The 15,369-nt window shown below is 46.3% G+C and overlaps 1 protein-coding gene across 1 annotated transcript in view; it reads right to left on the reverse strand.

Moving 5' to 3' along the window:
* Positions 1–3,933: 3,933 nt before the first annotated feature.
* The window catches only part of ube2e2 (ubiquitin-conjugating enzyme E2E 2), a 28,780-nt gene continuing 17,344 nt past the window's right edge, over positions 3,934–15,369 (reverse strand). The window contains exons 4-6 of the mRNA XM_041941632.1: positions 14,060–14,192; positions 5,182–5,329; positions 3,934–4,291 (exon numbers count right to left, since the gene is read on the reverse strand). Of these exons, the coding sequence (XP_041797566.1) occupies positions 4,194–4,291; positions 5,182–5,329; positions 14,060–14,192 (379 nt within the window). The 3' untranslated portion in view covers positions 3,934–4,193. The remainder of the gene's footprint in view (positions 4,292–5,181; positions 5,330–14,059; positions 14,193–15,369) is intronic.

The raw sequence follows: 15,369 nt of genomic DNA on the forward strand, positions 1-15,369 counted from the left end.
TGTACCTGAACCGTTATGAGACAAGGCCGTAAAGTGTTACTCATATTATACTGAATCAGAAATACATTTGAGACATTTTTTTGTGACTTTCACTATAATGATGAGTCACTTTGGCGAGCTGGGACACATTGTTTGTTGATGCCAAGAAGCCTCTGTGGTTTGGAGTATGGTAAGCATGGATATATTTAATATTATAGGTAAGAATGTAGCTTGTTTACCAACTGTCCTACTCCTACATGATGATTCATTGCTTAATTTATTGTAGAAATATGTAGTCATCGTTGGTACCCACCTATCAGTGAGGTGAGGTGAGGTGGCTGCACAGAGTATCCACTGCTGCACCACCAGACTACAGAGCAGGGAGCCTCCCCACCTCATCCTCCCCCCTCCGCCATGAAACATAGTTTATTTTTATGACTTATTATTTATTCATCCACTTATATAATCTTTGTTTTGTGTGTATCATAAAGGGACTACCTCTAGCATGCCGTGACACAACCGTGTTGTAGAATGATAAATAAATAAATCTTGTACCTTGTAAAATTGATCTTTTGCAGACATTTCCATTGAGAAATTTGCCCTTGTGCTGGTTGTGTGCTGTGGATATGCTCTGTAAAATGTTTATTGTACAGTAACTCTGAGGACAGGAGGTGCTTGTGTTTGCCAAGATGATTTGTTTCATGGACCACCAGTCCATATTGTTACCAGACATCCTGGAACTGCACAACACACCAGAACCATCATCAATTATCATACAGAATGAAGTCTAATGAACAACTTCCATGTTTTTATTTGCAGTCATGGTCTGATCAGACGGGATAGAGACCGTTGATCAAACAGGAGGTGGTGCAGATTTTCATGTGAGGGAAATACTTTGTTTTAACGCTCTAAAAGTCAAACTACCAGCTGATTAGAGCGATATCTCTCTGGATAATATAGAGGAAGATCCCACAGCTGCTAAGACCTGAACCGGTCGATGCTGTAAACTACTAGCACAGTTAAATCTTGTTTTATGTGATGTCAGCAATGAGTCAGGCCTGTTTTTACACCAGGTAAAGCTCTTCAATGCAATGACACACACATGAGTGGTGATGATTTAGAATGTGTGGCAGGCCAGAATTAAAGCCGTGGTGACCTTATCGTGGTGTTATTCCACAAGATCAGATAATAGAGCAGAGAAAGCCTTGGCTCTACTACAGGCCACATAACACAGACAACAGTCCTGCTCCTTTTCTTACCTTGGCACAAAAACTACACCAAGATCCAGGATTTGCTCGTGAGCACAAATTTGGATTTTCTGGAAACACCTGGAGGTGGAGATTAGAATATTTCACTGCAATTAAAAAGGGAAAATTTCAGACCAAAGGTAAATCAGGCATTTCTGCAAAATGCACAGACTCAAGTGTTAGCATCGATGTCATGAGACGCGTTAACAACACTGCAGCATTCAGAGTTACACCATAGAGCCGTGCGAGGCTACAGAAGTCATGCCTCAGAGGAAGAAAGATAAAAACACGGATCCTAAGGGGAGTGGCTGTGTGATGGGGAGGCCTGTACAGCCTACCTCCAAGAAGACCCAGACACAAGGCCCATATTTTACGATTCTGAAACCGACATCGTCTGCTGTCATATTCAAAAGAAGGATGCATGCTGAATCGAACTAATGCATCACCCGGCATGCAAGCAGAGGTGGATTGATTCCTTTAGCTTTCTGCCCATGCGTTTATCAGAGACCCCTGCAGCTTGAGGGTTTGTTGATGTAGAAAAATGCTATTTCTCGCACAAATTCAACACCAGGGATGATGAGTTTTACAGAGGTCTCTACTTGACCCGTCTAATTACGGGTGTGACACTCTGAAAGAAAGTGAAAAGGCTGCTTTCATGCAGTGGTGTGCTCTGACTTAGTTGCTTTAAATGTGCAACACTGGCCTCGTGCTGTATGGGCATCGACACAACGAATTTCTTGCCAAGTGACACGTTGGCTTCGACACATGAGGGGCACACCAAACACACTCCTACGCCTCTATGGCATTGAGATTTTTCATGCAGTAAACCATGGTGAGCAGCCACGGGGTCCTTTGTTCACAGGTGGCCATGACCCAAACACACACACACACCGCCTGTAAGTCTGCAGGGTGTTTCTTTCATGGCTGTGCGAGGTCACATACACTACGTCATGCAGACAGTTCGATAAGAAAGTCTCAGCCATAAAAAGAGACTTCGCCGACGTGCAGGAATTTTTGGAAAGCTGACCAACACATCTTAACCCTCCAAACGTCCCGTTTGGTGGACAATGAAGCTGCGACATAAAACACAGGATGATGAAAAAGTCAGGTACCATGATTTTACATCTTTCTATGCCACACAACAGTCTCACAAGCCATCTGCTGTAAATCCCCTCTGAGTCATATTCAAAGATTTGGATTAAATTGATCTATTTTGGGATTGTTAAGTGTACCATAGAGGCCTGTGTCACCCTGTTCTGACTATATACTACTATTTATTATGGTAGCAAAATTCTTGTGTGCTGTTTGCTGGAAAAACCCTCATCTCAATGAAACTCACCAATTACTTGGTTGGGTGTTGTTCGTTTAGAAAATGTTGAAATCTGGTCTGGAGTGGTGGAAAAAGAAGATTAGTTCTGTTAAGATATGAAATGTGTAGATATAAGATCTGTGTGTATGTAGTGCAGGCTCTGTCTTGTCTTAATGTGAATACAGTTCGAACGGCAGTCGTGCTAGCTGCTCTGTGAGGCTGTACTGAGGCACAGCAGTGCTTTGAGCTAAATGCTAACCTGCTCAGAATGACAATGGCTAACATGGAGGTGTAAGCAGGTGTAATGTTTATAGCATGTTCAGCATCTTAGTTCAGTGAGTTAGCATGCTAACATTTGCCAATTAGCACTACACACAATGTACAGTTGAGGTTATAGTATCAATTTAAATGTACTTCAACATACATCAAAAAGCTGTTTCCTTACAGTAACAAGAGTACTTCGGTTTGTTCTTTATCCTGGAAACATGACCTCAGGATTGTGATCAAGCTCAATTAACAAAGGACATCCCAGATCTGGATCATTGCCAGACAGTCACTTCTTCCTTGGCCCAAAGGTCTATCCTCAGAACATCACAGAGATCCATTCATGAGTTTCACCCTGCAGATAAAGACTAACAGATAAAAATAAAATCACATCTCCTTGATGGTGGTTGTAAAAGCTACAGGATATGGCAGGAGCCATAATGGGCCACGCCCCACTAAAGCCGATATCTGAGGAGAACTTTATTTTATTTGGGCAGACGTTTCCGACTGTAAAGTTTAATAATCAGGTGTGTGTGAGACATAAAAGCAGATGAGATGAGAGCTGGGCCGAATGAATGGAGGGTCACTGAGTAGGTCTAAATATTTCACAACACAGAGGCTGCAGTCACACACAAACCCCAGACAGAGCCGAGTGTTTTCTCACAAGCCAACCACAGTGTGTTTTATTGGGTGCTTCAGTAATACAAGTGCACAACAAACCACTCTGCAATTGCAGAGGTGGCGGGTAGCCAGTAAATATACAAGTCCTGCCTCTTTCACAGGCAGACCTATACTTTTGTGGTCTGCCTCAAAAGCCTTTGAAAAAATACATACAGTACAAACAAAATCAGAGGAAGTTAAAAAGCATGAAGGATCCATTGACGCAAACCTTCCTGTTCCATGCAGATAACATATTGATGACAAATACAAAACAAAAAAACAAGGAAAACAAAGTAAAAGCATATATTCTGCATGTTTGTTCCAGGTGCCACTAAGAAAATGAGAATACATACTGTACTGTATAGCTGGAGGACAATGCGTATGGTAATAATAATATTCTGTGTTTTTTCTCCAATACAATACTTCCAACATTCAGATATTGGAAAATAAAAATCCCAATCTACTCTTTGTATAAAAAAGAAGCTTTCAAGTCAACAAGGAACAAAGGACATTTTTTTGTCTTGTTTGATTTTTTTTTTTTTTTTTTTTACACAGAAAAGGTAAATAAAATGTCGGGGTGGAGGAAGAGGAGGAGGACGAGGGTGATAGGAGGGCAGGTATACCGTTGCACTTAGTGAGTGTGCTTTGACAGACTATGGGTGAGAGCGAGAGGTAGAGAGAGGTACAGTGAAGGGTGAGGGAGGTAAAGGAGGGGATGCTTCGCGGCGGGGAGTCTATGTGGCGTATCTCTTCGTCCATTGTTTGGCTATTCTGTCATGCTCTGTTCTGTTGGTCAGGTACTGTGTGGCGATGCTTCCCACCAGAGGGTCGGCTGAAAGGTGCAAAGACAGAGAGAGAGCATGTAAATCGTTCAGTGGACAGCTGATCGGCTGGAGCTTCCAAACTGGAAAGAGTTCAGCTGTATCAATAACCACTTAATCATATGAAGCCACAGACAAGACCTTCAGGAGCAGCAAAGACTGTGTGTAGAGACCGAGGAAGAGGAGTTGTGGAACGACTTAAAGTGACCATAAAACCACCATATCGCAAGTTAATTCCCTGTACTTGGCTGGCTTCCATTACACTCACATAAATCATACTGAACTCAAAATTACTAAATGTAAGACAGAAAAAAATGGCCGTCTTACATCTTGCTCCAATTATTCCTCCGCCCGGCCCTGAGTTTTCTCGCTTTTTACACTCAGTTTCCAGCCTGTGCTCGGTCTCCTCCCACCTATTCGTATTTCTACCACTTTATCGTGTCAGATGATGCTTTACGAGAGAGCAGAAATCATCAGCATTGTTATTTTTATATCATCTCCTCTCTAAGCAGCTCAATTGCTCACTTCTGCTGTGAAAATGTGGTTTTATTATTTACAACTTGAGGCCACTGACTGCGCCAAAGATATGTCAGTGTTCGACGGCCTTGCGAGACAATGAGGGCTTGAATTGGTCATGGCTTACTTGATACACTGTTACTAGTCTGGGAACATAATTTTCACAGCGTGTCAGCTTGAAATTTGGCCTCGAGTAAAAATAAACATTACATTGAAAGAAGAGGAAGACATGGCAACGATCTGCTACTCTCAGTTACATCCTACCAAGGTGAATAAAGAGAACTGCTCAAGCCACTCCAGCACCTACTCGCCTCACACAAAAGTCTCAGCATAAATTGCATTCAACAAAACGTGAGATGGCCGCGCACGAAGACGCTGATGTTACCTGGGTTACAGTCTGTGAGCAGGGAGCAGATGGACAGCAGCACCTTGGAGATGGTGAGGGCGGGGCTCCAGTTGTCCTTCAGGATGTCCAGACAGATCACCCCCTGGCTGTTGATGTTGCAGTGATAGATCCTCGTACGAAATGTTACCTGCAGACACAAAAACGCTGCAGTTCAGAAAGATCGGAAACCGAATGTTCTCATTTTCCAAATACAAAAAAATAAAACTTTAGTGGTGGAGTGAGGACATCTGTTAAACGACAAACAGAAACTGTGTGAAAAGAAATTCCAGATGGAAAGAGCTGTTATTCAGCACTTCACTGGTGACCAAAGAAAGAGAATGATGTAAAGGATAAATAAATCACACATGTTTATAGGCCAAAAAAGAAACTCAAATAAAAGAATGTGGCCATTTTAACACTGATCCCTTACACCTATAAATTGATCAAGAATTATTAGGAATATTTCCACATTTTGGAAATGAAGCCCCCTCCTTGAACCGCCACCTTATTGTGGTGGAGGGGTTTGAGTACTCAGATGATCCTAGGAGCTATGTTGTCTGGGGCTTATTGCCCCTGGTAGGGTCTCCCAAGGCAAACAGGTCCTAGGTGATGGGTCAGACGAAGAGCAGTTCCATAGCCCCTATGAAAACAAATAAAACAAGGACCATTACGTCGCCCGGATTGGCGTTACCGGGGCCCCACCCTGGAGCCAGGCCTGGGGTTGGGGCTCGCAGGTGAGCGCCTGGTGGCCGGGCCTTTGCTCACGGGGCCCGGCCGGGCAAAGCCCGAAGGAGCGACGTGGGCCCGCCCTCCAGTAGGCCCATCACCCGCAGGAGGGATCAGAAGGGGCCGATGCGGTGGGAATTGGGTAGCAGTCGTGGGCGGGGGCCCCGGCGGCCCAATCCCTGGACTCAGAATCTGGCAATGGGGACATGGAATGTCACCTCGCTGGGGGGGAAGGAGCCCGAGCTAGTGCGGGAGGTTGAGCGGTACCGGCTAGAGATAGTCGGGCTCACCTCCACGCACAGCCTGGGTTCTGGAACCCAACTCCTTGAGAGAGGCTGGACTCTCTTCTACTCTGGAGTTGCCCGCGGTGAGAGGCGGCGGGCCGGTGTGGGCTTGCTTATAGCTCCCCACCTTAGCCGCCATGTGTTGGAGTTTTCCCCGGTGAACGAGAGGGTTGCTGCCCTACGACTTCGGGTTGGGGACAGGTGCCTCACTGTTGTTTCGGCCTACGGGCCGAACAACAGTGTAGAGTACCCACCCTTCTTGGAGTCTGTGGGAGGGGTGCTGGAAAGTGCTCCGACTGGGGACTCTGTCGTTCTACTGGGGGACTTCAACGCTCACGTGGGCAGCGACAGTGTAACCTGGAGGGGAGTGATTGGGAGGAACGGCCTCCCCGATCTGAACCCGAGCGGTGTTCTGTTATTGGACTTCTGTGCTAGTCACAGTTTGTCCATAACGAACACCATGTTCAAGCATAAGAGTGTCCATCAGTGCACATGGCACCAGGACACTCTAGGCCGAAGGTCAATGATCGACTTTGTGGTCGTGTCATCTGACCTTCGGCCGTATGTCTTGGACACTCGGGTGAAGAGAGGGGCTGAGCTGTCAACTGATCACCACCTGGTGTTGAGCTGGATCCGCTGGCAGAGGAGAAAGCTGGACAGACTTGGCAGGCCCAAACGGGTAGTGAGGGTCTGTTGGGAACGTCTGGCGGAACCCTCTGTCAGAGGAGTTTTCAACTCGCACCTCCGGGAGAGCTTTGACCAAATCCCGAGGGAGGTTGGAGACATTGAGTCCGAATGGACCATGTTCTCCACCTCCATTGTTGACGCAGCTGTTCGGAGCTGTGGCCGTAAGGTCTCTGGTGCCTGCCGTGGCGGCAATCCCCGAACCCGGTGGTGGACACCAGAAGTAAGGGATGCCGTCAAGCTGAAGAAGGAGTCCTATCGAGCCTGGTTGGTTTGTGGGACTCCTGAGGCAGCTGACAGGTACCGGCAGGCCAAGCGTGCTGCGGCACGGGCAGTTGTTGAAGCAAAAACTCGGGTATGGGAAAAGTTCGGGGAGGCCATGGAGGAGGATTATCGGTCGGCCACAAAGATATTCTGGCAAACCGTCCGGCACCTCAGAAGGGGGAAGCAGTACCCTGCCAACACTGTTTACAGTGGAGGTGGGGAGCTGTTGACCTCGACGGGGCATATTGTCGGGCGGTGGAAAGAGTACTTTGAGGATCTCCTCAATCCCATTGCCACGCCTTCCGTAGAGGAAGCAGGGGCTGGGGACCCAGAGGCTGGCTCATCCATCACTCAGGCTGAGGTCACCGAGGTAGTTCGGAAGCTCCTCGGTGGCAAGGCCCCGGGGGTGGATGAGATCCGCCCTGAGTACCTCAAGTCTCTGGATGTTGTCGGGCTGTCTTGGTTGACACGCCTTTGCAACATCGCGTGGCAGTTGGGGACAGTGCCCCTGGACTGGCAGACCGGGGTGGTGGTCCCTCTATTCAAAAAGGGGGACCGGAGGGTGTGCTCCAACTACAGGGGGATCACACTCCTCAGCCTCCCTGGTAAAGTCTATTCCAGGGTACTGGAGAGGAGAATTCGGCCGATAGTCGAACCTCGGATTCAGGAGGAACAATGCGGTTTTCGTCCTGGCCGTGGAACACTGGACCAGCTCTACACCCTCCGCAGGGTGCTCGAGGGTTCATGGGAGTTTGCCCAACCAGTCCACATGTGTTTTGTAGACTTGGAGAAGGCATTCGACCGTGTCCCTCGTGGCATTCTGTGGGAGGTGCTTCGGGAGTATGGAGTCTGGGGCCCTTTGCTACGGGCCGTCCGGTCTCTGTATGACCGGAGCAGGAGCTTGGTTCGCATTGCCGGCAGTAAGTCAGACTTGTTCCCAGTGCATGTTGGACTCCGGCAGGGCTGCCCTTTGTCACCGGTTCTGTTCATTATTTTTATGGACAGAATTTCTAGGCGCAGCCAAGGGCCGGAGGGAATCTGGTTTGGGGACCACAGGATCTCATCTCTGCTTTTTGCGGATGATGTTGTCCTGTTGGCTTCTTCGAACCAGGACCTCCAGCATGTGTTGGGGCAGTTTGCAGCCGAGTGTGAAGCGGCTGGGATGAGAATCAGCACCTCCAAGTCCGAGGCCATGGTTCTCGACCGGAAAAGGGTGGCTTGTCCCCTCTGGGTTGGAAGAGAGCTCCTGCCTCAAGTGGAGGAGTTCAAGTATCTTGGGGTCTTGTTCACGAGTGAGGGAAGGATGGAGCGTGAGATTGACAGGCGGATCGGTGCGGCGGCAGCAGTAATGCGGTCGTTGTACCGGTCCGTCGTGGTGAAGAAGGAGCTGAGCCGAAAGGCAAAGCTCTCGATTTACCGGTCAATCTACGTTCCTACCCTCACCTATGGTCATGAACTTTGGGTCATGACCGAAAGAACGAGATCTCGGATACAAGCGGCTGAAATGAGTTTCCTCCGCAGGGTGGCGGGGCGCTCCCTTAGGGATAGGGTGAGGAGCTCTGTCACTCGGGAGGAGCTCAGAGTAGAGCCGCTGCTCCTCCACGTCGAGAGGAGCCAGCTGAGGTGGCTCGGGCATCTTCAACGGATGCCTCCTGGACGCCTTCCTGGGAGGGTGTTCCGGGCATGCCCCACCGGGAAGAGGCCCCGGGGAAGACCCAGGACACGCTGGAGGGACTATGTCACTCGGCTGGCCTGGGAACGCCTCGGGGTCCCCCCGGAAGAGCTGGAGGAAGTGTCTGGGGAGAGAGAAGTCTGGGCCTCCCTGCTTAGACTGCTGCCCCCGCAACCCGGCCCCGGATAAGCGGAAGAGAATGGATGGATGGATGGATGGATGGAAATGAAGCATATACACTTTCTTACCGAAAGGTGGCTCAGAAGATTGACAACATTTTCATGTCTTTCTGTTGAATACAAAGCTAAGGTCAGCAGGCGGCTAGCGTAGCCTAGCTTAAAGACTGAAAGCAGGGGGAGGCAGTGAGCCCGGTTTGGTCCAAAGGTCAAAAATATGCAAAGCATCTTCTGGCTGTAGCTTAATATACAAGAGTGGTATTGATCTTCTAAGTTTTGGTAAAGAAAGGAAAACATGTTTTCCCTAAATGTTGGACTTTTCCTTAGAGATAGATATGAAGTAATGGGCATAGAGTAATCAAGCTGCTGTTGGACATCAGAGGCAACACTGGTTTACTCAAAATTACCATAAAATTCAAGCTGAAACGACTTAGAGTTTGGCTGGCGTGACCCTGAAGCCGATGACCTTGTGTGCCTTGTGTGTGAATGTGGCCGGCGATGTCATCACGCAGTATTAAATGCACCATATTTGTTTCGCTGCCCTTCAGTAACAGACCATTGTTTCAGCGTCTTACAGTGAAACAATGTATTAGGCTGTGTGACACTATAAAGGACGCAGCCACTGTGTCGCCACAGAATAAAATTCACTCAGGGTTAAATGATGAAGTTAAAACATTCGTCACGGTCAGCTTCCCTTTTTCTAACATGTTCTCTCCAGCCTGCAGGCACGCAGACCTGCAGCGAAATTAAAAGCAGTTCACTCCGACCTGTGACCACAATCACAGCCGATATCAATTCTAATCTGACACCTGACACTGAATTATCTCGTTTGAAGATTTTATGCAGAGAATCTTTTCTGTTGATCTCAACAAACAGCAGCCTCCATCAACAGACACTGAGCAGCTCCACCGGAGCAGCAGAGGGTCACAATCTGTGATGTGTTGCTAATTTAATAAAACTCAGTTTTTACTGGAGCTGCAACCAACAACTGTTTTCAATATCAATTAATGTGAGATTTTCTCAAGTAGTACTTTAATTGTTTAGTTTATAAAGTGTAAAAAAATGTGAATGTGTCACATTTTCCCACAGCCTCCAGCAATATGGAACAGTCCAAAACCCAAAAATATTCAACAAAAAGACTTAAGAACAATCGAGAAGCTGGAGTCAGTGAATTTTGGCAACAAAAGACTGATAAATGCTGATTAATTTCAGTTAATAATAATAAAATGTATTTGCAGAGCACCTTTCATACAAGAATTGTAGCTCAAAGTGCTTTACAACAAAGACATCCCATACACCAAGTGCTTCACATAAAAAAGACAAAGAATTAACATGAAAAGAGGGATGAAAATAAAAGGAGAATATGATGGTGAATAAAATCCACTGCAACACAATAAAATAAGTTAAAGATAAAGGTGAAAATAGAAGCATCAAAGCTTTCCAATATCTCTTGATCTGACTCATCAACCATTCGCTTTGGCTCGACTTTCCACGCTGACCGTGTAGCTCATCCTAGATTAAAAACAGAGGTTCACTCAGAGGAAGGTGTATTTTGAAGACCAGCAGCAGAGTTTCAACCTTTGTCCAGGAAACCATCATTATCTTCCCATAATGTCCCTCTGAGGTGATCTTTTAAAAGTGGCTGAAGTAGTTACTGTGCAGTTACAGTTTTGGTAATATTCTTTTCAATTTACGGCAAACAATTCCATAACTGCCACCACTTTAAGCAACACACATGAATTATTAGTCAGCCAGAGCCACTGCAGATGTACAGAGACTTTTCTCTGGCATGAACACAGCAAACCTGCAGAGAAAAGTAAGAGTGAAGAAGAGGGCAACGAGCGATCTGTTAAAACCTCAAATAAAAGTAAGTTAGCAGCAGACGAAGTAAAAATATGGACGGCATAATTTGGGACTCGGGTGTCTCCAGGAGATGAGCTTTAAACCGTCAAAGAAAGATATTTTGCTGTGTAGCGTCGGTCTGTCAGGTTTATAACTGGGAGTAATAACAGGTGAGACATCAAGAACAGTTAAAAGATGCTGTGGGCCTTTTCTCTTTTATTCACATTAACACTGATATATCAGCATCAGTACCAGTATAATGGGCCTGTTTGATTGCTCCACTGAGGGTCATTTAACATCATTTGTCACTGTTGCTAGAAGAGCACGCAGCCACAAATACACAGTATATCTAGAGGGCAGTATTTTATTGCAGTAAGTGAACCATATTTTACGTGAGTTTTTTTTTTGATTCCATGAAAACAACATTTACTCCATCTAAACAGAGAGAAACACCGCCTATAGCAATGTTCATGATATTTACTGAACCAGACTGACCAACAGAGGGCAGCATGGAGCAAAACCAAAGCACAACAACAAACAACAGTTTTATTGTCACTGTGATTACTGGACTCACCAAGCGTGAATGAATTGCTTTACTTGCCACGGTGAAACGTCCATAACATGAAGACTGGTGCTACCTCGATCAATGCTGCAACAGCTCATCTCAAACACCCTCAGCAAGCAGACAACCAACCTGGCACTGTTTATGCAGTCTGTCTCAGCTTGGATGTGAGCTTGACATCTGTTTGGAGCAGTGGGGGCAAACAGTGGTGTCAAGTGTCAGGACCAATCACTAACATCTGGCCCTCCTGACCCTGACCCTCCAGAGGAAACCTCTAATGAGCCTTGGCATTCCCAACACTCACACAGGGCAGGATGGTATAAATAACCAACCCCTCTTCAGACACAGTGCTCCAGAAAAGAAACACAGAGGCACATCCACCTGGCGAACCTGTAAACTCTTGTTTCTCTTGCAGAGATTTTAAAAGTTCTTGCATCTAAAATTCCCAAGTCTGAGTGCATTCAGCACTGGAGCGTTTCTATAACGAGGGAGTGTATGGCAGCTACGGGCCGAAGGTTTGGTGTGAGTGAATGTGTGTGCAGGGGGGTTTGGCTGCAGATCACAGTGTGTCGGAGGGGTACGAGGTATTGGAGGGGGCGGAAACACTCGAGTCCCTCTGGCAACAGAAAGCTGGGCCGGAGCCTGTGGATTTGTTTGAGTCTGCTGTCAAACACAGAGCTGGTGGTTACACAGCACAAAGGACGAGAAAGAGGGAAAAGAGGGCGAGCGAGCACGGGGAGGGGTGTGCATAACAGAGAGAGGAGAGAAAATGAAGGCCAAGTGAAAGGGTAATGGGGTGCACTGCAAACCAAAGGGAGATTGGCCCTGACGGGTCTGCGCGCTCAATAATGACATCCACTCAACATGTTTAAAGTACTCCGCAGACAGCATCACATAAAACAAGAAGAGGAGTTCTTCAGAAGCTGAGAAGTGAACAGGTCAGGATTTGGCACGACCCAGATTTTGAGCTCAAATCACAATTCTTCATAAAAGAAAAGTGTACAAAAGTGCAAACTGAGCTGTAAAGACGGCGTGTCAGAGGCTGCAGGACTGACTCTGAACAACTGCCACCACACCAGGCTGATATAATGTGCTCTACTCGCTTACTATTAGAATTTCCTTGAACTGGCCCTTTATCACATTACGCTGTCATCAACGTGCATAAAAGTCACACTGCATGAATCCATCTAGACATTCATTTTCTTCGCCTCCTTATCCTGTACAGCGGGGGTTCCCAATCCCTGGGCTGTGGACTGGTTCTGGGTCATGAAACATTTGCTACCAGGCTCTGATGAAACAATCTGACTCTGCAAAAGGGCTGAATAATAAATACATACATTTTTTGGCCATTGTGGGCTATTTTGTGGGAATTACCTTGAACTTTGTGCCATCTGTCTGTGCAGCCATTTATTCATCACCCCCGGTCACACCCCCAACAACTATATACTGATTTTGCACTAAAGTAGGTCATCAGCACACGAGTCATCACCACCTTTCAGCACTACATGTAATCTGTGATCACGCCACCTGAGTGCTGCTGAGACGTATGTCTGCTTTCATTGCTAACCACAATGGAACAAAATAAGTTGTATCTTGTGCAGCAGTGCTTTTTTGCTTGTTTACTGTCTCCCTCTGCCACTTTCTAACATGTTTGAAGGCTTATTTGTGTGTTGGGAGGATATTTGGAGAGCGGCCCGGTCACGTCTGGACCAAAACTTAACAAATGTGCGAACCAACGTGTGAACCTGTAAACAAATTCATGAAAGACCCTGTGTTATAACTTCATCTTCCACTCCCTCGCCACACCCCAACCCGTCAACCAGTCCAGGAGGACTTTCTCAATATAAAAACATTTAGTGGCTCCAGCCTAATCCAGAAGACACTGGTCATGAAGCAGGTAAACCCTGGACAGGCCCCAGTCTATCACAGGGCTACTAGAAAAGCCATGCCCCATATAATGTAAGATAATGAGAGACTTACATTATTTTCTTGGGAAAGGCGACAGACTGTGCACATCAGAAAAAATATAAAATCAAATCAAATCAAAGCTACAGCAGCTATAGTCTAGATTTGATGCATTATGATTACATCAACCCCCTCAGATCTACTGTGGAGTATTTTAGCATCTTTCAGCTCAGTCTTTTTGGCTTCTGGTTAATTCTCACACAGCTGTTTTCAACAAAATCAAACTGATAAACCTGCTGTGCACTGCCTGCTCAGCAACAAACAGGCAGCCAGACGAAGTTAGCGACTAGCTGGTAAACACAGCGGAGCGTTTAGCAGCTAAAGAGCCAGATGTTTCCTTCAGGAGCTAAAAGGAGAGTGACCATTGGAATAATTCATCAGGTGGCCAGAAACGTGACTCCAAATGAATGCTAATGTCGCTCTGTATCAGCTGGTAACGGCAGTCCACATGGCCAGATGTGAGCTGCAAATTATTCTGCACAAAATACATGAAATACAAAGTGACCGTTTGTCTACGGTGGAAGAAAGTGTGTGGAGCACTACAGGCCAACCTGTGTTCACCACACGTCCAATCTCATAAGTTTTCCACATCATTATATCATCATGCTCTCCACACTTTTCCAGGCCCGGTGCAGGAAGTTAAGACTTGGTCAGCTACTCAAACATCCAAATATTTTAACAGCTATGTCTACTGGCTGCTGACCTTCGGGGGTTTGAATGGGTAGTCTGGCGTGAAGGCGATGTCCAGGAAGAAGACGCCTCCCTCGTACACGGAGCCCGGGGGTCCCAGGATGGTCGACCTCCACTCGTAGATGTTGTCTCCTTTGGGGCCAGCGCTAGAAAATTGAAACAAAAGACGTGTTAATATGTTAATCAGCACGGCACTCTGGAATCGACAGCCCGGCGCTCAAAGTGCCAGCGGGCTGACAGAGATTTGGGGGAACGAGCAGCTCAGGCGGTAAATGCTAGCTTCTGACGAGTTAATAATGGAGATTTGGGGAATGCCGAAGCCGTGGAGGTTTGAGGGTTTTTAGTTCAAGGCTATTTTAGTAGGATTTAGATCATCTTGCAAAATTTTGATTAGAAGATTAGATTACCTGCTATTGGGAGTTGAGTTAGTGAAGCACACATCACACACCAGTGAACCAGTTTAAGCATGTAAACCGAGTGTTCAGTAAAACCAAAGATAATCTTTTACATAACAAAAAGCAGAGATGCTATATAAACAGGTATTTAGATGTCAGCTGGTAAAATGGATTTCATATTCCAGCCAGTTTTTCTTCATGAGATGAGTATTTATGCTGAGTGGAGGCTGAAGGTCACATCTGTTGTATAGGCCCAGTAATTAATGCCATTTCCATATTAAGGGCTCCCTCCCCCACTGCTGTTTGTGGTAAGACCCTGAGCTGGCACAAAGCCAGGAAGAGACCAGGACAATGTCCAGATCACAAAGCCAGGGACAATGAACAATCCCTCCGATTTCATGTAATTACCAGGGATGGTGTTTGACGCCAACCCTCAGCTGCCGGCAGATGTGCTCACAAATGTGTGTTTGCGAACCGGCCGACACACAGGGTTTGCTCTCACTCGAGGCCGTTGTATTATTGTGTATGCTGTTCACTTTTATTTAGACATGAGCCAATAATCTCAGACAGAGATTTCCAGAATGCGACTGTGTAACATCCTCAAACAGCAAACTGTTAAAAGCAGCATCTGGCTCTAAGCATGCCCTTGAAAATAGATCATTCTCCATAAATAGAAATGAAGACAGTAGACATTTCCTTCATCCTTCAGTGTCAACACATGCAAATTTCCACTAATCTACTTTGCCACTCTTTCACTCTGCCCCTCTCTTAAGCCTTCTTTAATTAGCTAATTATGATTACTTCTTCTCTGGGGAATTACTTCAAAATACACTGTTGATAAGGACTTCTCCAATCTGGACTGTGTTGTTTGAGGCACAAAGAAAACCTTGGAATTTTTTTTGTAATAGTGAGAATAAAATAACAAAAG

The sequence above is a fragment of the Chelmon rostratus genome, chromosome 8 (genome assembly GCF_017976325.1).
Source record: "Chelmon rostratus isolate fCheRos1 chromosome 8, fCheRos1.pri, whole genome shotgun sequence".
Taxonomy (NCBI): Eukaryota; Metazoa; Chordata; class Actinopteri; order Chaetodontiformes; family Chaetodontidae; genus Chelmon; species Chelmon rostratus.